This window comes from Platalea leucorodia, assembly GCF_965183815.1.
Source record: "Platalea leucorodia genome assembly, chromosome: 5".
NCBI lineage: Eukaryota > Metazoa > Chordata > Aves > Pelecaniformes > Threskiornithidae > Platalea > Platalea leucorodia.
The window spans coordinates 60,526,752-60,552,625 of NC_138827.1; the positions used below are offsets into that span (position 1 = coordinate 60,526,752).

Here is a 25,874-nt window from a genome sequence, read left to right on the forward strand (position 1 = left end):
AAAATATAAGCAGCAATTAGAGCTGCTCCCACATGGAGTCTCAGAAGTAGGTCAGCAAAGATGGTTTGTGTAGGATAGGTCTTGCCAGCTCCAATGAATCATGAGTGCCTTTCATTATCATTCCCATTAATTGGGCTCCAAACATCTCCTTCACAGCTTCTCTGCAACAAACACTTGCCCTGGGTAAACTGCATCTTGGTTCTCCCAGATACCTTACTACCACATTCATTTTCTGTTTGCTGAACTGTGTGTCCTAGGGGCCCTATTGCATTACATTCAGCACAAAGACATGGCCATTCATCCAAGAGTTTGCAGTATAAATAGGCACACAAGTCGTGGGTGTGAGGAGAGCACCAGTGCAAAAATGGCAGATGACTTGATGAAAGACTGGGGCAGAATGGGGCACCCAACAACGCATCTGTGTCTTTGCCAATACACAGCCAGGGCATGTTCCAGATCCCACAGTGAAGAGATACATCCCTGCTAAGGGCAACCAGTTTGGGCAAGGTCCAAAGTATCCATGAAACTTTAGACAGAAACATGTCTCTGCCAGCCAAGAGAGATGGAGGTAAAAAGGCAGAACTGTAGCTCAAAGCTTGAGCCCTATGCTAAACTCAGGCCAGCAGACTGGTTTTCTTGCACACGGTTCATACCACCTGCACACCAGAACACTCGTTGTTTGCATGAGCATGTGGGATGGACTGCTTGAGAGCGAGTGAAAGGCATGAGCTCTATAGTTGGATGTCTTCCTAGGACTGAAGGAACAAGAGGAAAATCAAAAACGTCTTCTGCTGCCTTGACAGCTGGTCAGACCCTCGTTCTGTGAGACTTCCTGTAGGCACCAGAGATTGCCACCCCATCAACATTTGTCAATGGTGCTGATAGTGCTGTTTGTATTCTGCGTTACTGAATTTCCCCATAAGTCAGTCCTACAAATGCCCAGAGTAAAATGGCTTTTAACATGCTCGCAGCCAAGAAGAACATTCCCAAAGAGGTCCTTTATTCTGAGCAGTCGCTTTCCCACCCTGCCGCAAAACCTCCAGACCCAGGATGCATAAAAGCTACACTTTGAATTGTACTCACCCAAACCATATTACTCAATCTTGTCAGAGCTGAAATAGCTGTGTTTATGCCAGTCTCCACGGCTGCCACCTCTTCCCCTTGAAGGGAAGGCTTCAGGAGCAAATGTCTCTTTTTAAAAAAGAACATGGAGACATACATGAGTGTTATATGCTTTCAAACAGGTATTCATTCAGCATTCTGCAGAACATCAAGACAACCTCGAGGATGCACACAAGTACCGGCTATGAGATCACAAATCTGGCAATCCAGAACATGCTTACACAGAGTATACAAACCTCAGCATTGCCCTACTTTGAAGCCTAATGCCCTCAGCGCTTTCTCAATGAGACATCCCTCTGCACAGGAGAAAAACAGCTGGGCGTGACCAGAGCAAACTGCTTGTCTTCCATATTTTCTTCTCCCTCAGACAGATGACCTTCAGATGGTCCAAAGAAATGATCCAAAAGGCAAACCAAGATGTTCCAGGACAGTCCAGCATGGCAGAAATGGCTTACCTTCTCTGCGACTGCTGCCTCGCCTGTTGGGGTTCATTATCGGCATACGCATCATCTGTAAATTAAAGACATTTCTTTAAAAAGCTCATCTGTCAAGAAGTCAGCCTCTCCTTCATTTCCTCAGGTACTATGTGATCACTGAAGTCATTCCCAACTTCATTATTCATTTCTCTGAAAACAAGATTACTGCTGATACTATTGCAAAGCAGTGATGTTGCTAAGGAAGTCTGCAGTTGCCAGTAGGTTCTCAGGTCAACACCTTTCATACTTAATACCTTACCTGACCTTCGTGTAGTGCAGATAAAGCCAGGAGAGCAGAGCCTGGAGAGCTGAGTTAGTCTATTGCAGTCAGACAGGGCACCTCTTTGACTCACTTATCCCAAATTACTCTTTTTAAAGTTCTCTATACTCATCTTTTGTTGGTCTCTATTCCAGTAATAGGATCCCAGCCTCGGGCAATCACAATTCCTTCTCCTATCCAAATGCCACCAGCACTATAGGAGCTACAACAACACCATCCACAGTAAATGAGGCTGAAATCCCTTGAACTGAGTTACAGATCTAGAGCAAGAGCTGCGGTGCACTTGCTGCAGCCCTCTGCAGAAATAAATACTTTCCTTTTCATGTGCAATAATTCCCTTTGGCATTTATTCCTTACTAACATTGCAGGAAATGTATTCCTCAGCAGGAATATTGGCAGCAGTACTGAATTTTAAGTGATGGTTAAAGAAGACTTGCAGGAAGATGTCCACTTGTAAAAGCGAGTGTTTATACTGAGTGCCCTATTAAAAAAGAGTTATGCTTAACCCACAGAGGATAGACTTGAACACCCAAGACTACCTTACATATTTTAGTACTTCACATGCAGTCTTTCTACTCTGCAAATCAAGATTTCCTGTGGTGCATTCACTAGCTAGCTCTGAATAGAGATTCTGAACAACAACAACAAAAAAAAAATTACAAGATCATCTGGCAATTCAAACCAAGAGAAGGTGACACAGGATCCTATTTGCTTCAAGTTATTCATTTAGTCGCTTGCACTTTCCAAAAATAAAAGCTGTCCATATCCTCTGGCACCTTGCTTGTGAAACTGTCTTTGTTCACTGCATATAGTCCTCAAGCACAACACCCACTGCAGATCTCTGTTGTAAGTGCAGGCACCCCGTTTCAGGTGTCAGTTCATGGAAAAAGTGGACACTGGCATGATTTGAAAACAGCTAGCAGGAATTCACAGGTTGGGTTGGCGTTTAATCACACCTTAAAAACCACATAAGAGCTCAAAAAGGGAACACAAATGTCAGTAGAGCAAATGTTCTTCAGCTATACTGTGATCACATGCTCAGCTGAGAGCTGGGTTCGGTAACAGAGCCAGAGTCATAGTCATCGGTGTTTGTTTCTGCCTAAGATGTGCCAATCACGGTTCTCCAGGCACATACTCTGTAAGTCAATGAAGAAAGAGTGTCGGAGCTGGTGGATGTGCCAGACTGCTGCAGAGATTCACACTCTCCCCAGGCATCCATCAAGCAGGGTCAAACCTCTCAGCTGATGGAAAGTGAAGCATTTCAGGAGACAGCTGGATTTCAAACCACATTCAGTTTTCTGATCAAAACCTCCAACTGCAAGAGGAGTTGCAGTTCACACATATACACCTGACATTCTTAAAAGAGGATGAGCAGAATTTTCGCTCCCCTAGGCAGCAGAAATTGGTTTTCCCCTTCCTTACCTCCTCACTGCTCATTGATTCGGAGCTGGATGTGCCGCGATGGCACTGCACGATAATGTTTGAGATCAGCTCACCAGAGACTTCCACAACACTTCTGCAGAAAGCAGTTGGCTGTAACAGATCAAAACAGAGCAAATCTCGTAGAGCAGAGGTACAGTACAAACCGTCTCAAGGAAGTTTCATTGAGGGTGGGAACCTGTACAGAGATTTTAAAAACAATTGCAAAAGGAAGAAACTCAAGCAAGATTATACACCTAACAAATTATTGGAGCAGACTGCAGCCAGATGAGTATATTCTGGCAGCATATGACTACACACAAGTTATTGCTCCACAATTGCATGTTAGCTGTATGAAGCCTTAAGCCTGCCAAAGCAGAAGAAAATCTCCAAATCCTTTTCATGGCTCTAGCATCACCAAGCACAAACAAAAGAGCTGTGCTGGGCTATGCTGACAGCAGCTCCAGCTCTAGAAGTTAAACTACCTTTAGAGAAGTTGTCTCTACGATTTGACAGAAGCTCCAGCCAATCCTGCACCAAAGTTTGGAAAACAGAGATCCTCATAGTATCTTTCATACCATATTGCCCCAAGAAGAAAAGAAGAGGGATGGTGTCTGTTTAGAATACAGTGATAACTTCACAGCAGCCAACCCTTGCGTCTTTAAAGCAAACCTAGGAACAACCATCAGTTCCATGTTCCACCTGCACACACACAAAAGCTGCTTAGCTCAAGAGTAGCGATACTCAAAGAGATGTTTACCCACCTCTTCATGGGATACACTACCTCCCAAGGTAGTAGCATGACTCATAAGCTATGAGGAAAGCCTTTGCGCCATCTGTTCAGTGCCTTCCCAGAATCCCTCCTCTTCCCTAAAGACTGTTCTCAGGAAGGACAGACAATTTTGGCAGCCATTTACAGAGAAAAGAGACGCAAGAAGAGCTCAGCTTGGAGCAGCACAAAGAACCAGAGATAATCTCTGTGGAAGTCTGACACACAGTATGGCACCATTGCACACAGGGACTCAAGAGCTACCCCACATGCTTTCTAAGATTTGTACAAGCAGTTAGGACACAACCACTCAGAAGCTTGCAATGGGAGCCATGTTTTGTCAAAAATAACTGTGCACAGAGAAGTCCGGATTCAAAGATGATGTATTTACACCAAAGCGGGTCATCTAAGAATCAGAGCGCAGCAAGAGCTATATCAAGAGCCTTACCTGTGTTTATTTCAGGCTGAAAAGAGAGTTGAAAATCTGAAAGACTAGCACTGTCAGCACAGAGTAGGAATCTGCACTACATAGGAAGATAAGCCTTTATCTGGTGCCTAGATGCATGATAGACAAAAGGAGGTCCAATGTCAGTTTTTCCATACTCTTATCTTAGAAAAGAAGCCTCACCTTCCTTCCAGGATTTGGTCCCAAAGGACAGAGACACTTTCACTATATGCTGCTCCAAGACACCCATCCACTCTTTTCAGCTCAGAGCAGTTCCTGTATTCCCCACTGACCAGGCAGAAGAGTTTCCCAGCAGCAACCCTTCCCATCTAACACCTGCTCCATGTGTGGGTTGTATTTGTTTGGGTTTGGTTTTGTTTTCAGAAAGCCAGTCACTCTTCATTCTTCAGCACCCGTAGTGTTTCAACATGTCCTGAGAACATCCTGCGTGGAGGTGGGGGGGTTCACATTCACATCAGATGCACTTACCACGAAAGGCCCTAGTTTGAAGTCACATGTGAACGGGTCTCTCCCTGAAGCTTTCTTGCACACAGTTTCACGAATGCTGAACTGCAGCTCTAGTCTGTAAGTATCACTGTCCCACATGTCAACCTGGTAAAAAGAAGGTCAACACAACATCTAATCAGTGCCTGTCATTCTTCTATGCCCACTACCTGGCAACCTTGCTTCTTTGTCAGGCAGAAGCAAGACATAAGGACATTGTGGCTCAGTGCCCAATTTAGAGCAGATTACTGTGAGTGAGAAAGGGTATTTCATTGTGCTCAGGAGTTGTTACTCTCTTAAGTAGATTTGGTAACAGCAACACAGACCAGCTTTCCATGGGGGTTTCACTTGAAACCCCACAGCCCATTGCAGGACCCTCCTGCTGCTCAAAGTCAGTTGCAGGGACTATAGCTGTCAAAGGTAGATAAGCATAGCATTACCCCTGCATGCTACCCCCTCTTCTGTGGGAACCAGGGTGCTAACAGCTCTGCTTTGGATATTTAGACTGCTGGGAAGTCTATTGCAAATACATGACTTGGAAAGTAAATCACAGGACTGCAAGCAATTGAATTAATGCAGTTTACAGAGTCACTCCTTGTCGGCTCAGGTGCCTCAATGGGCAGTGTGCATTGTCACACCGCAAGCTTAGAGAGATTGGTTCCTTTTGTTGACACATGAGGATTTTCTTTCCTCCTTCTCACAGTCTAATCAATGTTTTAGCTCAAGATGGGAGACTCAAAAAGAAAAATCCCTGAAAAAAACAACAAAAAACAAATCCCTACTGCTTTCAAGCACCTTTTTTTTTTCCAAACTAGATCAATCCAAAAGTCATCTTGTCATTCATTCTTGCAGAAGACTTGATACATATTTAGGTTCCTAAAGCCATAGCTTCCAATAATGCCCCAAACCCACCCTCTTCCAAGCAACATCAGAAAACTCCAACTAAATTTGGGTTTCCAGGATCGGGTGAAAAAGAGTTTTCCACCACAGCAAAGCATATTTCAGGTAAAGGATCTTCGTTATCTGCACACTTACTCTTGTGACATGGCTCCTGACAACACCATACAGATTTGTCCCCCAAGACTGAGCATTGATCCTTGCAATGGAAGCATTGAGAGCCTCTTCTGTGACAGGGAGTTCATAGTCGTACACTGGAAACCCTGAGACAGAGGCACAGTTCCATTAGAAGTTCAGTGTGGTATTGTACTCTTCCTCCCTAAACCACCATAAGAAAGAGGACGTGGTTCCATTCTGAGCAACTTACCTGAACACGAGAAAACGCTCAGTGTGAGGACAAAAATTAAGATCCTCATACTGTGACTTTCAAAATCCTCTGGTCTTTTCCTTTTCTAAGCAAGGGTTTCCAGTGCATATTCCTCTGTCTTTATATAAATGCAGCCTTGATCCTACACCTGACCTTCCTGTGTCCAAGCTCTGCTACAAACATTGTACTTTAAACAGAATTGATCTGAGAGTAAATATTTACTGTCAGCTTTTCTCCAGTTAGCAGTAGTTCTCTGATAAGAGATGGGCTGCAGTGCCTTTTTCCCAGCACTGCGACTAAAAGGAAGCACTGAATTCCTGATCCAAAGGCAAAACCTTGTTATGTTGTTCACTGTTAGCCATTAGTTATCCATTTAAAACTGGTGAGTCAACTCTTGCCTTAGCACTGGACCCAGCACCTTTGTGTCTTGGCAGCAACTGACAGCACTTACAAGCTGGCGTCCCCCAAGGAGGGGACGGTTCCCCAGCATGGAATGGGAATCCACCCACGTGGACCTGTCTGACACCACCACCAGCATTCAACAGAAGCCTCCCTGACACAAGGCACATGGCAGACCCTTGATTCACCCCAGGTCTCTTTGCCTTGCAAGCTCCTGGGACCCCTGCTATTTGGTGTGCTCCAGAAGAGCTCCCATATTGGTTTGACTCTTGCCAAGCCTGCGCCCAGCTAACCAAACAAGTGAGTGGCTGTGGACATTTGGTTTCCCTTGTCAGATCCCCCAGATGCTCAGGCTTCAGTTTCAGCACAGAAATTGATGGGATTTTTGGAAAATTAAAGCCTGACTACAGTACTGAAAAAATCATAAGGAATTAGAGGGATCAGCTGGACACGACACCTCAGCTCTTAGCTAACTGGAGCCAGACTGCAACAGGGCAAGTTGTTCTCTATACCCTCTCCAACCCCCAGCAGTCAGCACTTGCTAGTCTTGGTTTCCAGTTACAGGCAATGTATCTTATCACTCCACCACAACTACCCCACAACAGAGACACTGAAACACTTCTAGCAAGATTCAGAGGTGCACTTGTGTTTTAAGTGCTTAAAGACTGTCCACGGGCATTGTGAGGGAAACTGCTGCCTTCAAACAAGCTCACCCATTGCTGACTGTTCACAAGGCAGACATGTGTCTATCCATGATCATTTTGAAGATCCCATTTGTGAAATTCCTTCATTAACATTCAAATCACAGTTCCACTTGAATTATGTGGCACAGGGTCATTTTAAGAACTTCCCAAATGACAAGCACTCAAGGAAAGACAGGGGAGCATGCAAAATACCAGGGCTCAGATTTAATAAGGAAGAGGATGAAGTTGCTTCTGGTTGTTAGGTTGTCAGATTGCAGGATGGCAGCCAATCACAAGGTTGCACACTGGGGGGATCTGACTCCCTCAGGTGACAGATGGAGTCAGTTAAGTATCATTCACACTGCAGGCACTTGAAGACAAAGACCCATAAAGGCAATGCACTTCTAAGACACAACAGAAACAGCTGGCCAGGTGTGGGCCTTGATGGTCACAGGATTCATTCCCTGCTGTTGCTGCGAGATCCTAGGAAAGGAACCTGTTGAGCCATGGTACACCCCAGGAAAGAGTTTTTGTGCCAGTTGGTAGAGCTGCACATGAACATAGAGACTGTACTAGGAACAAGCCATGCCTGGGGGGGACAAGCAGACACAGCACCAAACAGGAATCTCGCTGGGGCCACATTACTGGCTAGTGCCACACCACGTGTGTGCCATCCCACCCAAGCACTGCTTTGAGAGAGGTGGATGTGCGTGCATATTCCAAGAAGGGGTGGGCATTTTTTACCAGCCAACTTGGATTTCAGCATTGGGAACATGATCAAAAACGCCAATTGAAACTTTGCCCAGTCAAAAGCCAGAGCCTCTTCTGCACATCCATTCTCCTCGTTCACTGCAGCTGAAGACACTCTCTCCCGGCTCTTGGACACACTCATCTGTAGCAGGGTCTGCCCTTCCTGCTTCCCAGTTCTCCTTAACTGCTGTCTGTGCCACAGGGAGGCCAGTAATATTCTTCTGTGGCTGCAGCCACACCAGAGCACCACAATGCAGAGGATTTAAACTGGGCTGGAGATTCTCAAGAACAGAGTCTGCTGCGCTATGCCCAACTTTTCTGCAACCAGAGCCAAGACCATGCTCCCTCAGACCAAGGAGGAAACCTTCTGATATGCTGTTTGACCTGTTTCTGCGGTGGTTTTTCTGCAACCAGTTGTGCTGCTGCTGCGGTAATGAAACACAAGAACGAGACAGGTCAAACTACTTGAATGGAAAGAACTTGGCATTTGGAGCCCCAAAGTCCTTATTGTTTTCCAGCACACTTCACCACCAACTTGCTGTGGTAGTTTGGATAACATTTAGCTTTCAACTCCATCCCTAGAAAAGGAACCATCTGCCTCTTGCATGCGGGGACCGGTTAATATTCCACCAGAACCTGAATATGTAAAATTGCTTCCTAACTGCTGAGCCACAGCATTATAGCCAGTCCAGTAGTAATTTTAACTATTGAACAGGATTTAAAGATTTTCCTCTTAGAGTAGCTACAAGGAAATGCTGCCAGCAGGATTGTAGTAATGTTGATTGGGGGTTGAAAATAAAATTGTTTAATGAAATGGAAGTTCCTCTGCAGAGCTCTGGCTTTGCTTTGTGGCATCCAGAGAACAGAGATGTTTGCTATTCCACCTCTCTGAATCCTGGCTGATTAAGTCTGTAATGAACTTGGTAAATATTTCTCCTATCTCTCCACAGATACATTACACAGTCCAGTAGATTCTTGTTACAGCAAAATTGGTTTCATTCACTGTCCGTGTCAGAGGCGCGTTTGGGTTGAGGGTGCTCAACCCAAACAGAGACAGGACCTGGGGAAGAGGTAGAAACTGGGGGCGGGCAGGATGGGAAGAGGGAGAAGGGAAATTCTATGAAGAAAACAGGCTCAGGCACGTGCTGGCGGAAGGAAAGGCAAGTCTGAGCAGGGTGCAGTGTTATCCCCACTCACAGGTAATGCATCTCCACAGGTACTACCTGCCTAGTGCTAACGGGCCAGGCACAGCCAAGAAGAGAAGGATGGGGTATTTTCCTTTGGGGCAGGGGTTTGAAAAGAAGCATTCTTGGGAAACGTCTGCTTTCAGTAGATTTAAGCAGTGGAACCAATTTTACATTTTCAGACTTGAAGTGCCGCAAGTTCTGGGTTTCTGAGGAGGTCTGAGGTTTCCACTTTGGACTGGAGACTGTAACTGAAGCTTCAGGTTAGGAAACGCCACTACACTTGTGAAGAGTGACTGGAATTCAATCTGAAATTCAATACTTTGCAGAAGGCCTCTGAGGTCAAATTTCTGAATCCAAGAGACTCTTCATTTATTGGCACATTCAGAACAGAAAGTTGTCGTTTCACCTATGCTGAGGAATCAACAGGCATGACCACTCAGACCAAGGACAACATGCTCTTGAAAGAGCAAAGCATCCTTCCCTTCCTCTAGAAACCAGCTCCTGGCATTTGCCCATAAGGACCCTGCCACGAATTACTAGGTACTAAAATCCATTTTGGTGACTGGTGCCATGGCACACGGAGCAGTGACGAAAGGTGAAGCCTTTGCGTCAAACTAAAAACAGGGCAGAACAAAATGAAGAAGGTGCAAAAAATGAGACAATAAGTGTTTCTGACGTGTTGCCTGCTGCCTTCCACATCCCCGGGAATTATACAGGCTTTCATGGGAAGATGACCCAGATACCACACAGCACTGGGGAGAAGCCACAAATTTCATCTGCAGCTTTATGAAAACTTCTGGCTGCAGCAGCACCAATGGAGCTCACAATGTCTCTGATCAGGATAACATTTTTTTCCACCAATTAACCAGACTGAAAAAGTTTGAGAAGACTTTTAGAGAGAGCTTGCAGAGCAGGCAGAAAAAGCATATGGGCACATACATATACATCTTTTACAAAAGGACAAATGTTATAGTTAAACCCCCCAAAATGCAAAACTTCTTGAAATTTGAGAGGGGGCAAGATGGAGAAAGACCCTTCACAATTTAAGGACGAAAATTTGACTCTACTACCAGAAAATTCCAGATGCTAAGCACGTTGGGGCAGAGGGAGGGAGGCGTTATCCAAGTTAATCTACACAGCAAACAGACATGCACCATTTAAGAAAAGAGCAAAGTAAAGATCTTCTGTTAGATGACTATTTTCAGATCATTTTCACTCCCAGCAATCAAGTCAGCTCTGTCCCCAGACAACTGGGAGAACAATAATTTCTCTTTCTGAGTGAAATTTTGATAATTACAAGATGTGTTTTTGTTTAAAATGTAAATAATCCAGCATCATCACATCCCTGTATGCTGAAAACAGTCTAAACAGCATCCCAGGCACTGAGGAGCTATTCCTGATCCCTTGTTTCCTGGACATTCAGATGACAGATGAAAGTTAATGATGTCCCTTCAGCTAAAAGAAAACCTGACTAAATTCAAAGCAGCATGTTCTTTTTTTTCCCCCTAGATCTCACAGCATGGCATTGGCAAAACCAAAGGGCTCCCTAAAAGTTCTTCTCCATGGGTAACTTTATTACACATGCAGAAGAATGTTGTATTAACATCAGTTGACAGAGGTAGGAGAAAAGCGTCTAGATTTTGCTCAGACTAACAGGGGCTTTGAGACCTGATCCATAGTTCATAGACACCAACAGAGACTGAGCTTTGATTCCCTTCAGATCTTGTCTTCATGTCCCTTGAGAAACCAGCATTCGATCATACAGCCAGTGCAGACACTGCCCGTGAGCTGCTGAACATTCTCCAGCCCTTGCCCACCTGGGATTCTTCCAATTTCTCTAATTGCTCTCACGCTCTCATAAGATGGTACCCTCTGCCATGCTGGCTGCATTTCTCAACCCCACATAGAGCTTTCCACTGTAAAGCACCTGAAGATTTGGTGGTCAAAAGGAGAGTAAAGTGAAGACAAGTGAATATAGTGACACCTCAACTTCCCACACCTACAGTATTAAGGATGAAAACAGATGCATTTCTTAAGTCTGGAGTTCACACCATGGCAGTTTCATACTCTGCAAGGGTTGCTGATGCTCCGGGAGAACTCACTGAGTTCTTCTATGTCAAGACTGAAAACCATTGGAACTGACACCTTAACAGTAATTTTACAAAGATTAAAGGAAACATTTCAGTAAGCACATAGAGGTAGTGCCTAACCCCTTTTGCACTGCACTTCTGAGGTGCCCCATACATGCCTGTCTAATGAAGGCAACCTAAACCTACAGAGTTTCTACTTCTGTTGCTGGAAATGGACTTTGAGAGTGAAGCAATAGAAAGCACACATTACAGCAAACTAAACCACCATAACACACACTGGATGACTGTTCTGAAACATCACAGGCTGCAGCAGAATCTCAGAGGTCTCACTTCATTACTTTTTGAGCCTTTGAAACTTTAAATATTTATATTCCCTGTGCCTGCCAGGTCAGCAATAATAGCTCTTACAGGGTCACTGGCACAACTTTGTAGCTGATGTAAGGCAAACATTACCTCCAGACCCAAAGATTGTTACCTGAAAAGCCAAAGAGCTATAGCTGTTTTTAATTTTCTTTAAAAAAAAAAAAAAAAACAAACAAACAACTTTTGCTGACTGTACTGGTAATTTTCAAGGTTTTCTCCCTGTCCCTAGGGCATGTTCTCAGATAGTTCAGCTGTTACATCCTTTTGCATTCTTTGCAACAACCGGTCGAACCAAGCCCTGGTAAAACTTGAAATCCTAGGTGAAACCAGGCAAAACATTCACCTCCAACTTCTGAAGCCATCGACTGCCAAGTACAGCCACCAGTGTCATACCCTTGTGAGCCTCACACTGTCATTTAGTGCAAGTGGCTTGCACTGCTGAAGTAGGCTCAGTCTTTCTGGTATTCAGTCACATTAACAGCATTTCGTACTAATGCTATTTCAACCTCAGCCCTCATCCTCAGTGTAACTCAACACATAAAGGGTTGTTTCTGGCTGCAAGTCATGAGAAGGTGCATATTCAGAGGAACACAAGTCATAAATTTTTAGTGTGAATTAAAAAAAAAAAAAAGTTATTTCTTCAAGTTACAATCTTTCTTTCAATAAAAAAAATGTAGTATATTTTGTAATTTCCCAGAGGCGTTAGGATCCATAACCATAAAAATCAGAAGTCCAAACAAACTTCAAGGATTCTTAAATACTAAAGCTGTGATTTTCATCTCTGTTTTTTAGAGTCTCTGAGCAGTTACACAAGGTTTTAGACATTAGATAAAAAGTCACTGGTGGTGAGCTCAACCTTTAAATCAGCATATATTTTAGATAATTACTTTAGTCATGAGCAGCAAAACCAAGAATTAGCCAAACAGGCAGTTCCAGGCACTGTTTTGTCTCATGTCCTGCACAGCAGCAAGGATGCAAAAGCCTCAGCGTACACATGAAACCACAAAGACTTTCAGATGCTGAAAGGGACCAATCTGGTGCCTGAGATTGGACTGTACAGGCGTGAGCTCAATATAATGAAGCAAAGAAAAACCCAAGAAATCGCTTCTGGTCCTGGTTCAACAGATGGTGCATAGCTACAGTTTCTGTAAAAAAAAAAAAACACCACCAAACCCAGGGATGCAGGCAGCTCTTATGCTCTTTAGAAACACTCCTAGAATCAGCTCACTTGTGATGGCACTAAGAGGCAGAGGCACTGACTGCAGAAGTTGTTTACCTGAGACCACAGAGAACAAATAAGTGCAAATAGTAGAAGGATTGGAGAAAAATGTACAAGGACAGAGCACCACAGCATGCCAGTCCCTTGGTGAGCACACACCACATGATGGAGGCCCTCTGCAAACCCACCTCTTGAGGTGAGGCCCTCAAACACAAAAAACAGGTATCCGATCTTTATCCTCCACATATGCACATACCTCCAGGCAAGCACTCGGCACAAGCACAGTTAGGAGTGGACACGAAACTCAGGAACAGCTTGGTAGCTCCTTCTACACTATCTATCTGACCTACTCTGGATCCCACCATCAAGCCTTGTCTTAATCATTCCTTTCCGCCAGCATTGAGAAGAACACAGATCCTGCTCTCCCAGATTAGACGTGGCATGAGCACCTGTGTCCTCTCTGTTGAAAAGATACAGCAAAAAGTGGTGTATTTTTTTTTTTTTTAAGTAAGACTCATTTAATTACTTGGAGCAATTAGTTTTATGAATTCATTGAAGGGCTGTGCTTGGGCATCTGAGAAATGCTTAAATGAAACAGCCTAAAAGGGACTTGTCTTGCACATCTGCTGACACTTTTCCCTATGAATTGCTGAGGGCCACACAGGTAAATCAACTCTGATTCCAAGCACACTGCTCTCAGAAGAGGTATTATCAGCCCAATGTTATTATTCAAGCCAGGCTACCTAGGCTCACATTTTACAACCAACAGAATTAAATCCCAAAGCTAGGATAAGGCCTCTCCTCTCTCAGACACACCCCAAACCCAGACTCCTCAGGAGACAGTGCACAGCTGGCCACGTTCTCCTTACAAAAGTGAATCCCAAGCAGCCTAAAATTTCCTTTTCCTTTTTGCATTACATTTTCTCCACCAGGAACACACCTTAGCTCGGGGAAGTCTTGCCCATTAAGGGATTCCCTATTGGCATGAATACCAGCTGCCACCTTCTACCTGTGCTACAGCCTCCTCCTGCCCACCCATTACTGAGATACTTAGCTACAGTGGGGAGCAAGTGTCCTGGCTGCTACCCCTTTGGCAGCCAGAGCATAGAGCATTAATCCTGTGCGCTACCAGTGCAAAAGAGACACGATGATACAGAGCACTCTACGATGCAGACAGACCACAGTGCTGGCAAGCTGCTCCCCACATCTCATGTCCTCCTTTTTGATAGACTCCCTGGATCACTTGACTCCGGTGGGTGTTGGTCCTTTCTGCAACAAGGATAACAGTTCTTGGTTACAGCTACAGGAGGAACGTCAGCTACTCAGCAAGTGCAGCAAAGGAAAGCAAGACAAGATATTCTAGAGTCCAAACAACCAGCAGTGATTACCTACACCCACACAGAAGAAAGGAACAGTGCAAAGAAGAGCTGCTGAACCTCTTATGTGTCTCTCATTATAGATTTATAGAGCAAATCAGCTCCGGGATTGAACCACAGCAGTAAAGGCCTGAGCAGGAAAGCCATAGGGCATCTGCTGCAGCCCTCTACGCTATCAGTCTGCCCTAATTCTGTCAGTATTGTGCAAGCAAAAACCATCCAAACTAGACACAGCCTGATGTCCTGCAGGGGAGAAGCCACATATCTGGCTCTCTGTCAGCCCAGGCAGCAGGTTCACAGCAACTGGGACCACTCCTGATAAGCACCTGTAGCCCATGGCCCACCTGGGGACCCAGAGTAGATCCTGGTTGATCATAGTCAGTAGGGACTTTGCTCAATCAATCACCTCTCTTCTGAGACAGAGACTTTGCAGCACTATCTTAAATTCTTGTAATTCTACTGTTTTCATCAACCACCCCTTGTACATGCATGTGCACAAAGCTTAAAACTCCACCTGTGGCAGCACTATGGGAACAGGAATCGAATCTAGGTTCCCTATCATGCAACACAGCTTTTGCACCCAATCTGCTAACTGATCCTCCTTGGTTCACAGTACTGCAACACTTCTTCCTCCATTTATGCTTGGAGGAAACCCTTGAAATCCTTGGTTTGATTTCACAATAAACTCATGAAAGTTTATCTGCAAGCATCTGTCAGCATCTTCAAGCATCATTCACCACCCTCTTCAACTCTGCCTCCAGCCAAACTGAGCAACCATTTCCAAGTGAATTCTCTGTTTCATCACTTGCAGTCTCTTCCTAGGTATATAATTATTTTGCCAAGTTTATTTAAATGTGCACTTTGCTGTTGCAAATCATAACTTGCTGTACTGGGTTTGGCTGGGATGGAGTTAGTATTCTTCATAGCAGCCAGCATAGTGCTATGTTTCAGATTAGCAACCAAAAGAGTGTTGGTAACACATAGATGTTTCAGCTATTTCTGAGCAGTGCTTACACAGCATCAAGGAGTTTTTTCCAAAGTAGCTATTTCTCAGGGGCTGAGCAGGCTGGTGATGAGTGGTTGCTTTTGCATCACTATTTCTCTTTTTTTTTTTTTAACCCTTCACTTATTAAACTGTCTTTATCTCAATCCAGAAGGGTTTTTTTCTTGCTTTTGCCCTTCCCATTCTCTCCCTCATCCCACTGGTGGCGAAGGTGAGCAAGTGACTGGGTGGGGGTTTAGCTGCCAGCTGGGGTCAACCTGCCACACTCGCATTCAGTGCAATCCATCACCAACTGTGTGATACTGCCTCTGTTCCCTGAGTGGCTGCATTTACCAGACAGACTTGATTGCAATGGCCAGCTCACAGAAACAAATACAATTACTTTCCTGATGTACTGAGCACACAAACAAATATCCTAAGGGCATACACGCTAGCAAAATGCAATCACATGGCACTGGCAGAAAGCAAGAAAGGTATACATTAACATGGATAAACCAGCTCCAACAGTGACACGAGTGGTGCTCCTGAAGCATTTTCTTCAGCATTAAGTACTCCCTGATTCAACAGTTTTGTAGCATTAGAGTTCCTCTGCCTCTTGAGTGTTAAGTGCCTGGCACAGCATCAAAGTCATCACCGACACCAGTGATTCTTAGCATTCAAATATTTGAGCATCAAACCCCAGAAAGCCAAAAGACTGAAGAAAATTATAGAATGGGTAAAGGTTGTTGTCTTTGGATTTGTGGATTTTATAGTTCAACTTTATGTCTTGCTGACCATTTTAAGGGCTTGCAGCAAGCTTTTGGGTTTTTTTCTTGCTTTTAAGCAGATTCCCAAACTGCAAGAGGCAGGGCCTTCACAGGCCTTAGAGCAGAAGTCATCCAAAGCAACTAATTCTATACAAGTACAGCTCCAGCAAGGTAGGAACACTTTGTGTGTTCAAGTTTCCCTGAAAAAAACATTTGTGGGAGTCAGCTATCAAGTGTTCCCAATCTAAGCCCATCAGCAAATATTTACAGAAATTTTTACAGTTACGCTCCAGCATAAGCACTAGGACCCCATCAGCACATGTATATGAGCCAAGTACAAAACACCGCACAAACATCCTGAATACTTCGTAGCTTGAATTCTATGCTGATACTAGTCACAAAATAAAAAACGTCTCTAATATCCAAACAAAACCTCTTAGGAGCAGAAAAGGAAAGAAAGATGAAGTCTGTGAATAAGTTATTCATTACAAACTAGCCCTTTCTTTTAGCAACTGGGTGCACTCCAGCCAAAAGTGGGCAAAAGGGTTTCTTGTAGAAACCAAGAAATACTTCACCTCGAGCAGTTCTGCTGCAGGCAATACAGCCACGTGGCTACAACCTCATTCTGCATTTTTTTGCTCCTGCTGAAACAATCCTGTATTTATGAATCTGAGACTTCACAAAAAGCAAATTTATTGCAATCAAAGTTTAATTACAGCCCGTAATTAATTTCTAAATTACATAAATCCTTGTTCACAATACCTGCATACCAGCCACCAGCCTAGGCAATCAGAATGCTTTCAGCCTTCACTTACTCATATATCCTTGCTTGAGCCAATATTTTTAACTGTATGTCATTTTGGTGTCTCCCAGACCAAGCCCACATTGCAGATAAAACACATCATTGTTTTTCAGCTATTTGCCATGAAGAGCAAATCCACATCTTTTAAGCACATACCTCTTAAAAAAAAAAAAAAAAAAAGCATTTTATATGATCTTGTTAATATTCCTTTTCACAAGAAAGATTTCCTGATAGCAGAAAACTCGTATCATAAATTAACAGGGAGATTATTAGATTTACGTGTTTCTTAGATGACAGTTTTACAATGTTGTTATTGGAAATACATTAACGTCCTACACAAAAAAAAATAATAGGAATGGCATAAAGCAAGAGCTACTACCCACTCATACTGGGGATGCAGGAAAAAAACTTGACAGAAAGTTGCCTTAAGACGGAATCATATCAATGTTTTAAATCAAATTAATAATGGAAAAGCAGAAGACAGCCAGGGGCAAAAACATGTAAGCTGCCTCATCTGTAAGAAAATACAGACTGGCTTATTTATAACACCCAGGCACTGCTTTTGTGCTGAGATTCCTATGGCAGGCTCCAGCAGCACACACGTCCCTCCTGACCAAGAGGCACAGCCTCAGGCATCGCCTGCTCCTCCAGGAGCCTCAAATATCAGCAGTGGGCCATCCTGCATCCTCCCGTCCCTGCAGTTCTCCATCCCATGCCAGGGCCCCCACCCCTGGGGACAGATGTAGGACATTTCCACAGGAAAGCAACTTGTACCACAAGATGTGGAAAGCATCCGTCAGATCAGGGGAGACTTGGCAGGACAGGTATATCCTGAAGGACGTCTGAAGCAACATCATTGTGCTTGTCGTATAGGTACCCACGCAAGCTTAAAATCAGCTGCCTCCATTTCCAGTCTTGACCAGCATCCACACGTGGATGAAGGACAGCCAGGAGGTTTTGCTGGGACCCAGTGTGACAGGACTAGCTGTCTAAAGGCCAACTTGTGTACATGTAGTACCCCCTCACATACCCACAACACTCTAGTGTCATCCTGAAACCACACAAACCCTCGCATGCCAACAGAGAAGAGCAAACAGCATCCAGCTCCTTTCAGGATGTCTAAGCTTGCTCAAGAACACACCCTGATTTTAAGGTCCGCTAATTCCCAGCAGTAACAGCTGCCAAAAATGCCTACCTCATTCTCTCCAAGATGCACAGAAAGGGAGGAAGCTTTGGGAGCCAAACCTTCCAACCCTTTCCTGAGGCCAGGGACACATCAAGATCAGTGGGTGCCATACAGAGAAGGACTCTCCAAGGTGCATGGCCCATGCGTCTCAGCTCTGTGCTGGCTCTGGGCCAGAGCAGCTTCCACCAAGGAAGAGGCTGTGACTAACTTTCCATCTGTCTGGAACCATCTCCATCCGCACAGAAGAGGCGGCACAGGCCTAGAGAGATCAGGCACTAGAATATCATGACACTAAATTTATGCATCCCTAGCTTAGATTATTGTGTAAGGGAAGTAAAAAGCAGGATAGATCCATCACCTCTTGGGGCACAGCAGCAAAAGCCAGGCAAATACATATTGCCACGGGTTAAAAAAGCCTAAATAGATGTGCGTGTGTCGGTAAAGGCCTTTTAATTCACAGCTCTCACTGCTGTATGGAACTGACCATGTCCCAGGAGCTAGCCAGCCACCATGACAGTGTATTTAATGTTCAATAATCCACTGACAAGAAAGGAGTCATTTAACCCAGCAGGATTTCTTTTGTTGTGACAGGGGTTGTGTGCCCCCCTTAGAATCACAGAATCGTTTAGGTGGGAAAAGACCTTTAAGATCATCAAGTCCAACCGTTAACCTAGCACTGCCGAGGCCACCCCTAAACCATATCCCTGAGCATTACATCTACCCGTCTTTTAAATACCTCCAGGGATGGGGACTCAACCATTGCCTTGGGGCTCTCAGCTGGGCAGAGATGCTCCACTCAGACCTCAGCTGAAAGATGGGTAACAGACCCTGCTGGCAGGTGCTTGGGTTGGACCATGTTTAGAGTTGGTCTGTGCAGCTGCAGAGAACCCAAGCCTCCTTCTCACAGTGGCAGCTGTGAAAAGCCTTCTCCCTTCCCCTGTCCCTCTCTGAAGTGCAATGAGCCAGAAGGAGTGGAAGACTGCTGTCTCATGTTCAGCTGGTTGTCCACCAGGACCCCCAGGTCCCTTTCAGCAAGGCTGCTCCCCAGCCACACAGATCCCAGCCTGTACTGGGCTCCTTGGTTATTCTGTCCCAGGTGCCAGACTTTGTACTTGTCTTTGTTCAACTTCATACTGTTCTTGCTAGCCCACTCTGCCAGCCTGCCTGGGTCTCTCTGTAAGATGTCTCTTCCTTCTGACATGTTTACCTCCCCACCCAGTTTGGTGGCATCAGCAGACTTGGTGAGGGTGCTTTCAATCCCATCATCCGTGATGTTGAACGGCATCGGGCCCAGTATTGATCCCTGGGGACACCACTTATGACAAGCTGCCAGCCTGATTAAAAACCATTACCACCCTCTGAGTGTAATCTGTTAGCCAATTTCCTACCCATCTTGCAGACCACCCATCCAATCTGTTTCTTGCCAGTTTTTCCAGGAGAAGGCTGTGGGAAACAGTGTCAAACACTTTGCTGAAGTCCGGGTAAACAACACCCACTGCTCTCTCCATGTCAACAGGTGTTGCTTTTTTGTAGAAGGTGATCAGGGTAGTCTGTTATGGTTTGCCCTTGGTAAATCCATGCTGGCTTTTCCTAGTCACCTGCTTCATTTGGTTGGTAACCATTTCTAGGAGGACTTGTTCCATTACTTTCCCAGGGACTGGAGTAAGACTAACGGGCCCTTCTTGTAGTTGGGTATGACATTTACCCTCTTCCAGACATCAAGGACATTCCCTGATCTCCACAACTTTTCAAATATTATAGATAGTGTCCTTGCAACAATGTCAGACACTTCTCTTAATACCCTGGGGTGGATTCTGTCCTGGCCCATAGGTTTATGTATGTGGGTTGAGCCCTTGCAAGAGCCCGCAGACCAGCCCTTCCTCCCCTTCTGGTGGGTCGACACATGTATTATCATAGCTGCTTGATCTTGTGATCTAGGGTCCAGCTACACAGGTAAAGACAGAGGCAAAGAAGGTACTGGGAACGTCTGCCTTGTCAGCATTATCAGTGACTAGATTCCCTGTCATGTTTAGTAATGGGTCTATATGTCTTTCATGTGTTTCTGTTTACTGCTCAAGTATCTGAAGAACCCTCTCTTGACAGCTTTGGCCAGTTTTCTAGCTGAGCCTTAGCCTTCCTGACTGCATCTCTGCATGCCCTAGCAAGGTTCTTGTAGTCCTCAGTGGCTATCTGGCTGCCTTTTCACAGCCAGTATGCTTCTTTTTTTCTTTTAAGCACACCCAAAACTCATTGTTAAGCTAGGGTCATCTCTTGTTCAGCCCTTGTCTTTTCCCTTTGTAGGGGATGGACTGTTCCTGTGCTTTCAGGAGGCTATTCTTCAATCACTCCCAGCATTCACAAGCTCCTTTGCCCTCTGTGGATGCTTCCCATGGAATCCCTTGCAGCTGGGCTCTGAGCATGTTGAAGTTGGCTCTTCTAAAATCCAAGGTCTTTGTCCTACTACTGGTCTTCAGTGTACTCTGAAAGATCTTAAACTCCACAATGTTGTGGTTACTGTGTCTAAGGATAACATTAAGGATAACATGTTGTCAAGTAAGTCGTCTTGGTTTGCGAGCTGTAAATGTAGCAATGCATTGTTCCTAGTCAATATGTCCAGCATCTGTAGCAGGACACAGTCCTCAATGCATTCCAGGAACTTGATGGATGGCTTGTACACAGCTGCATTGTTTTCCCAACAAATGCCCAAGTAACTGAAGTCACCTGTGAAGACCAGGTTCTGTTGGCCCACATAGAAAAAGAAGTAGGGAACAGTAGTATGTGTTTTTTTACCAGCTGTGGTAGTCCCTCTGTGACATCCCAGATCTTGGCTCCTGGTAAGCAGCAAACTTCCCTTGACTGTTTATTAGGCCAGCAGATGGGCACCTCAGTGCCTTTCAGCAGAGTCACCCAGTAGTAGCACTCGATGCTTCCTTTTGCAGCTTTTAGTATGTGCTGCTGGTGCAGTTCCTCCGTGTGAATCTTGCTTGTTGGTTTTATCTACTGCCAAGGCTTCATGTCTGTTGCTGGTTGGTACATATGAGGAATAGGAGTGAAGTGACACCCTGGTCCCACAGGCCACCAGAGACCATGGCACTTCCTTCTCTAAGGTGCTGTCAGTTCACTGTTGAAACTTTTTGTCTGGTGGTCCTTGGAGGTCAGTGCCAAAGGGCCCCAGTATTTTTTCCTGCAAAGCCTTGAATAATACTCTTATTTCTTGTTCACCCCCCACAATGCAGCATAGTCTGCTAATTTGCTCCTGCAGCTCCTCCACCCACTGCCTGAGTGACTCCACCAGAGCACACCTTGCACAGGTGGAGCTTCCACCCTCCTGCACCCAGGAGCGGGGTGGAATCTCTGCAGCCCTCCATCTGGACAGCAGCTTCCCTGACAGGAAGATCTGTCTGGGTGGCCACCTCCACTTACCCCAGGCTATCCTGGCCAGGTAGCTGATTCCTGTCTGCTGCAGAGAGCAGCCCTCGCCTGGTCTCTACCACCATGCTTCCAACAACCGTAAAGCACTGCTTAATAAGCCTTTCTAACTCCCTGGAGACCTTAAGCTTCTGGGTAGGCTTGTACAGCCACCAGCTAGCTGGGGTGCCCATTGGCACTTGCAGGAGAACCTGCCTCATGAGGAAAGACTGAAGGAGTTAGGTCTCTTCTCCCTGGAGATGAGGAGGCCCGGGGGGAACACCTCATCACAGGACTTAAAGGGTAGCTGCAAAGAGGATGCAGGCCCTCTCTTCACAAGGAGCCACATGGAGGAGACAAGGGTTAATGGGTACAAGTTGCATTGGGAGAGGTTTCATCTCTGTGGTGCTGCTCTAGGGAGCTGGGGTGGCTACTTCTCAGGAGGAAGCCCTGTCTCCTGAGAATTGCCCTTTGGTGAGACTGCCCTGCCCTCTGCCGATCCCTGCAGCAGCAAGGCAGGAGCTGAGGAATGGGCCAGGAACCAGCAGACTAGCTGGGCTCCTGGGCAATGAATGACTGCAGCTCCAGCTGCCGTCTGAGATGGTGGACCCAACCGGCTGGTGAAGGGGCCGGCAGGAGATGAAACAGCAGTTATTTTCAACAATGAACACCTAGGGAATATGCAGGGAAAAGCAGGAATAAAGCTCCAGGACTTCCTTCTCCATGGCCAGCATCCCCTTGCTCAGCACCCCAACCCACCTGCCCCTGTGTGGAGAAGGCCATTCTCCTAAAATCCATTGCCAGCTTTCTCCTCTGCAGCATTGAGACCCAGACCAGATGGAGAAAGATCCTCTTGCATCTGTGAAGGTGACGGGACCTTCAGAACAGGGACTGACCCTACTGGAGGGCATTTCCCCCATGAACTGTCCTTGTTCCTCTCTGTCTCTGCACACAGCACGTGGGGCAAAAGAAAGGCAGGACCAGGGCCTGTGTGCTTCAGGGCCCAAGTTTTCTGCCATTTCATTTACACAAAGAAAAGACACGTGGATAAGGTGAAGAAGCCAGACTGTTTATTCATGGAAGGCCATGTGGAGGGATAACCTGGGAGCAGGCGAAGGGGATGGGCAGGACCCAAGGGCTGGATCTGTCCCGCTGGCAGCAAGAGGCCAGGAGCCACCCAGCCTTCCGTGTACCCTCAGCTGTGCCCAGGATCAGCTCTGCGCAGAGCTCCAGCAGCACAGAAAGCTGGTGCTCAGGAGAGGTCTTCTCCTCCATGTCCTCCAGGGCTGTTCTTGGAGCACTGTTAGTCTGAATCCGAAAGAAGACTTTCTCTCTGCAGCTCTTAGGACAAACAGGTTTTGAGCCACCGGGTTTGATAAGGAGCAGCTGGTGTTGTCCTTTATGCATTGAAGGGCTGGGACAGAGCCGAGGTCAGAGCCCAGATCTGTGGGGACCTCAGGAACCCCTCCTGCCAGGGCCACCCCACCCAGCTCTTCCCATGGCCAGGAGGGAGCAGGGGCTAATGGATCAGCCACAAGGTGCTGGCCACGAATACCCCACGTGCCCCTGAAATCTCTCTCTGCTCTGCCCACACCACCCCTCATCCATGCAGGGATCACATATCCCTGCCCAGGGTCTTTCCTCCTCCCCGCCAGTCCCCGCTGACACCCCGCTGCCCTCACCCTCATAGATGACCTGGAGATTCTTCTGCTGTCCCCTCACGTGCTGTGAACCCTAGGCACACACAGCCCGTCACGAATCCTGCTAGCCCCAGCAGCACTCTTCCCCTTGGCAGGGCTCAGGCTGGGGCGTTCCCCGAGCATGACACCCAAGGGCAGGGGGTGGGAGAGGGAGGCAGGGAGCCCCGTGGGCGCCCTGGCCCTGCTTCGGGCAGTCGGGGCTCCACAGCTACTGGGCCGATTCCTGCTGCTGGTGCCACAGCCAGGGCTGGGGCCAAGCTGCAGTGGGGCAGGGAGGGACCTCCAGGGGATTGTGGCTCACCAAGGAACCTGATGGCCGCCTCTCGGATGGACTCCTGTGGGCTGTCCAGGTACAGCAGGCACTGCTGCAGGTACTCGTCTGCTCTGCTGCTGTACTCTGTCAGCTGGAGAGAGCACAAGGGGACGGAGGGAAGGGTTGGTGCAGACTCTTCCCCCTGCACCCAGGACTGGCCTCCCCTGCCAGGACACCCACGACGCCCAGCCAGCAGCCAGCTGGTGCCGGGGTTTGGAGGGAGCAGAGGGCTGGGTGCTCCCCGGGGAGCTGCGGTGCCACCCTGCCGCCAAAGCCCAGCTGGGCTGGGGCTCCGTCAGCACCCCCAGGCTCAGGGAGGGAGAGGAGCCTGTGAGGCCGCACACCCAAGGGAAAGGAGTGTGTGTGGGGTGCAGGCTGGCAGCGATGGGCTGCAGCAGTGGGCAAGGACAGACTTTGGGGTTTTGAGTTTTCAGAGCTTGGTTCAAAGTTACATTCACCATTTTACAAGAGAACAGATCACTAGAGCTGCTGGCAAGTATACTGCAGGTTTTATATATGAAAGGAATGAACTAAAAGCACAATTTTCACAATCAAGGCATACAAATGACATAGGGAAAATAATTTCTAGAAAGGAAACTTATCTCAATAATTTATGATGCAAGCTAACTGCCACGGAAGTCAATGAAAGCCCGAGTCCTTTATAAGATTTTAACAGGAAAACACAAATATTTCCACATGTAAACAAGTAACTCTGCTATTGGTAGTGCTATATCCCCCAGGATCGTGTAATGCATGGCCTACAGTAAAGCTAGGTAACGCGAAGCAGCAAGAAAAGAGCAGTAACCTTTCTGATAACGCCTCATCACAGTTTTCCCTGTAAAACTATTCCATTTTCAGCTACAAAGACAAGCAGAGCAGCAGCTCCAGTAAACAACGCATGCATGTGCTGGCCTCCTCAGTCAGTAAGCTGCACCTCAATCAGCTGCATCCCAAAGTAGAAACATTCCCCACGTATAACAGCACTTCATATCCCTCTACTAAAGCAAACACCAAAACACACAAAACGGTCTTGTCTTGTCTTCACCATCTTGGACCAACATGTTTTCACAGCACACATGGACTGGAACATGCTATTGTGCACAGAGGCAGGCCTGCACGCAGGCTTTGGTTTCTAGCCAGGGAACAGATGGCTGCATTTCCACTGGTCAAGGTGACTCACCTGGGGAGTGTTCTGCTTCAGCAGAAATTCTTTCTCCATCTACCTAACTACTCATCTGGAGACCTCATGTGGCACTCATGTAAGCATCCATGTATTCTGCCTGACAGCCCTCAGACTAGCTGCAAGTCATGGTAAAGTGTATGGGCTATGATAGCCATTGCCAGCAAAAGAAAAATACCTAAACCTTCAAAATCAAACATCTTGGGAGACCGTTCCTAGACACTGGGGATGAAGACAGATACAATGCTTTGCAAGGTAAATAAATGCCATTTGCAGTGGTTTCCCTTCCATTGGTAATGCATCCAATTATACCACACAAAATGCTGCAAGATTCAGCTGCTATTTTAGACAGAAAGCAGAAAGAGCAACTTCACCATAGCAAGCACCACAATATTTAAAGCTGGCAACAATCTCTTCTCCATTTCAAAATGCAAACACCTGCAAACAGATGTTTGAAAAAATTAAATGAATTGCAGTGCTCCAAGTATACAAATTATCACTAAAGAAAGAAGCAAGGATTGCACACAGGGCTTTTGGAAACACTTTCTAGATGAATTAAGTCTCTGCCATGCAGGGTTGTAATAGTTGAGCTTCTGCACTGCCTCACAGTTCCAGGTAGAGCAGGAAGATGTCCACACTGTTCATGTGGAGTCTGAGATGTGGGTGCATGGTTGGACCAAAGGCTGTCTTTCCTCCGGGAGATGATGCTGAAATACATTGTATTCTGGCATGCCAGCATTACAGACCTCAGCAGGTCTGACAGACAGACCGACCATGCAAGTAACAAGCTAGATCTGGCTACTACACAAAGGAAAGGGAAGGGAGATTGATTCATTAACACAAGCAATTAATGGCTAAAGGAAACCCATGAACAGGTCCCTTAGAGTGAAACTGAAAAGCAAAGTGATTTTGGCAGCAGCAGCAGAACTCTTGGAATTAGGAGTGCTTTTTAACAACAGCTGACAAGGACTAATTGCTTCCATTGAACATCAGGGGAGATGAGGAAAAGGGAAGCTTGGGTAACATGGGAGTCCTGCCAGGAGATAAACAGTCGTCTTAATGTTTTACCATCATCTTGCAACAAGCCAAAAGGACTTCTTTTTCACAAAAAAAAAAAAAAAAAAAAAAAAATTCCTAGTAACTCCTGCTGAGACATTGATGCTCCGGTGGATCAGTTACTGTTTGCTTGG

At 46.1% G+C, this 25,874-nt stretch overlaps 1 protein-coding gene across 1 annotated transcript; it reads right to left on the reverse strand.

The window, feature by feature from the left end:
- Nucleotides 1-1,093: 1,093 nt before the first annotated feature.
- Nucleotides 1,094-6,387, reverse strand: SPP2 (secreted phosphoprotein 2; the record flags this gene model as incomplete). Its single annotated transcript, XM_082314665.1, is given in 7 exon segments — nucleotides 1,094-1,191; nucleotides 1,578-1,632; nucleotides 3,301-3,411; nucleotides 5,001-5,123; nucleotides 6,051-6,175; nucleotides 6,280-6,345; nucleotides 6,348-6,387. Coding segments are annotated over 7 exon segments (618 nt in total).
- Between the last annotated feature and the right edge of the window lie 19,487 nt (nucleotides 6,388-25,874).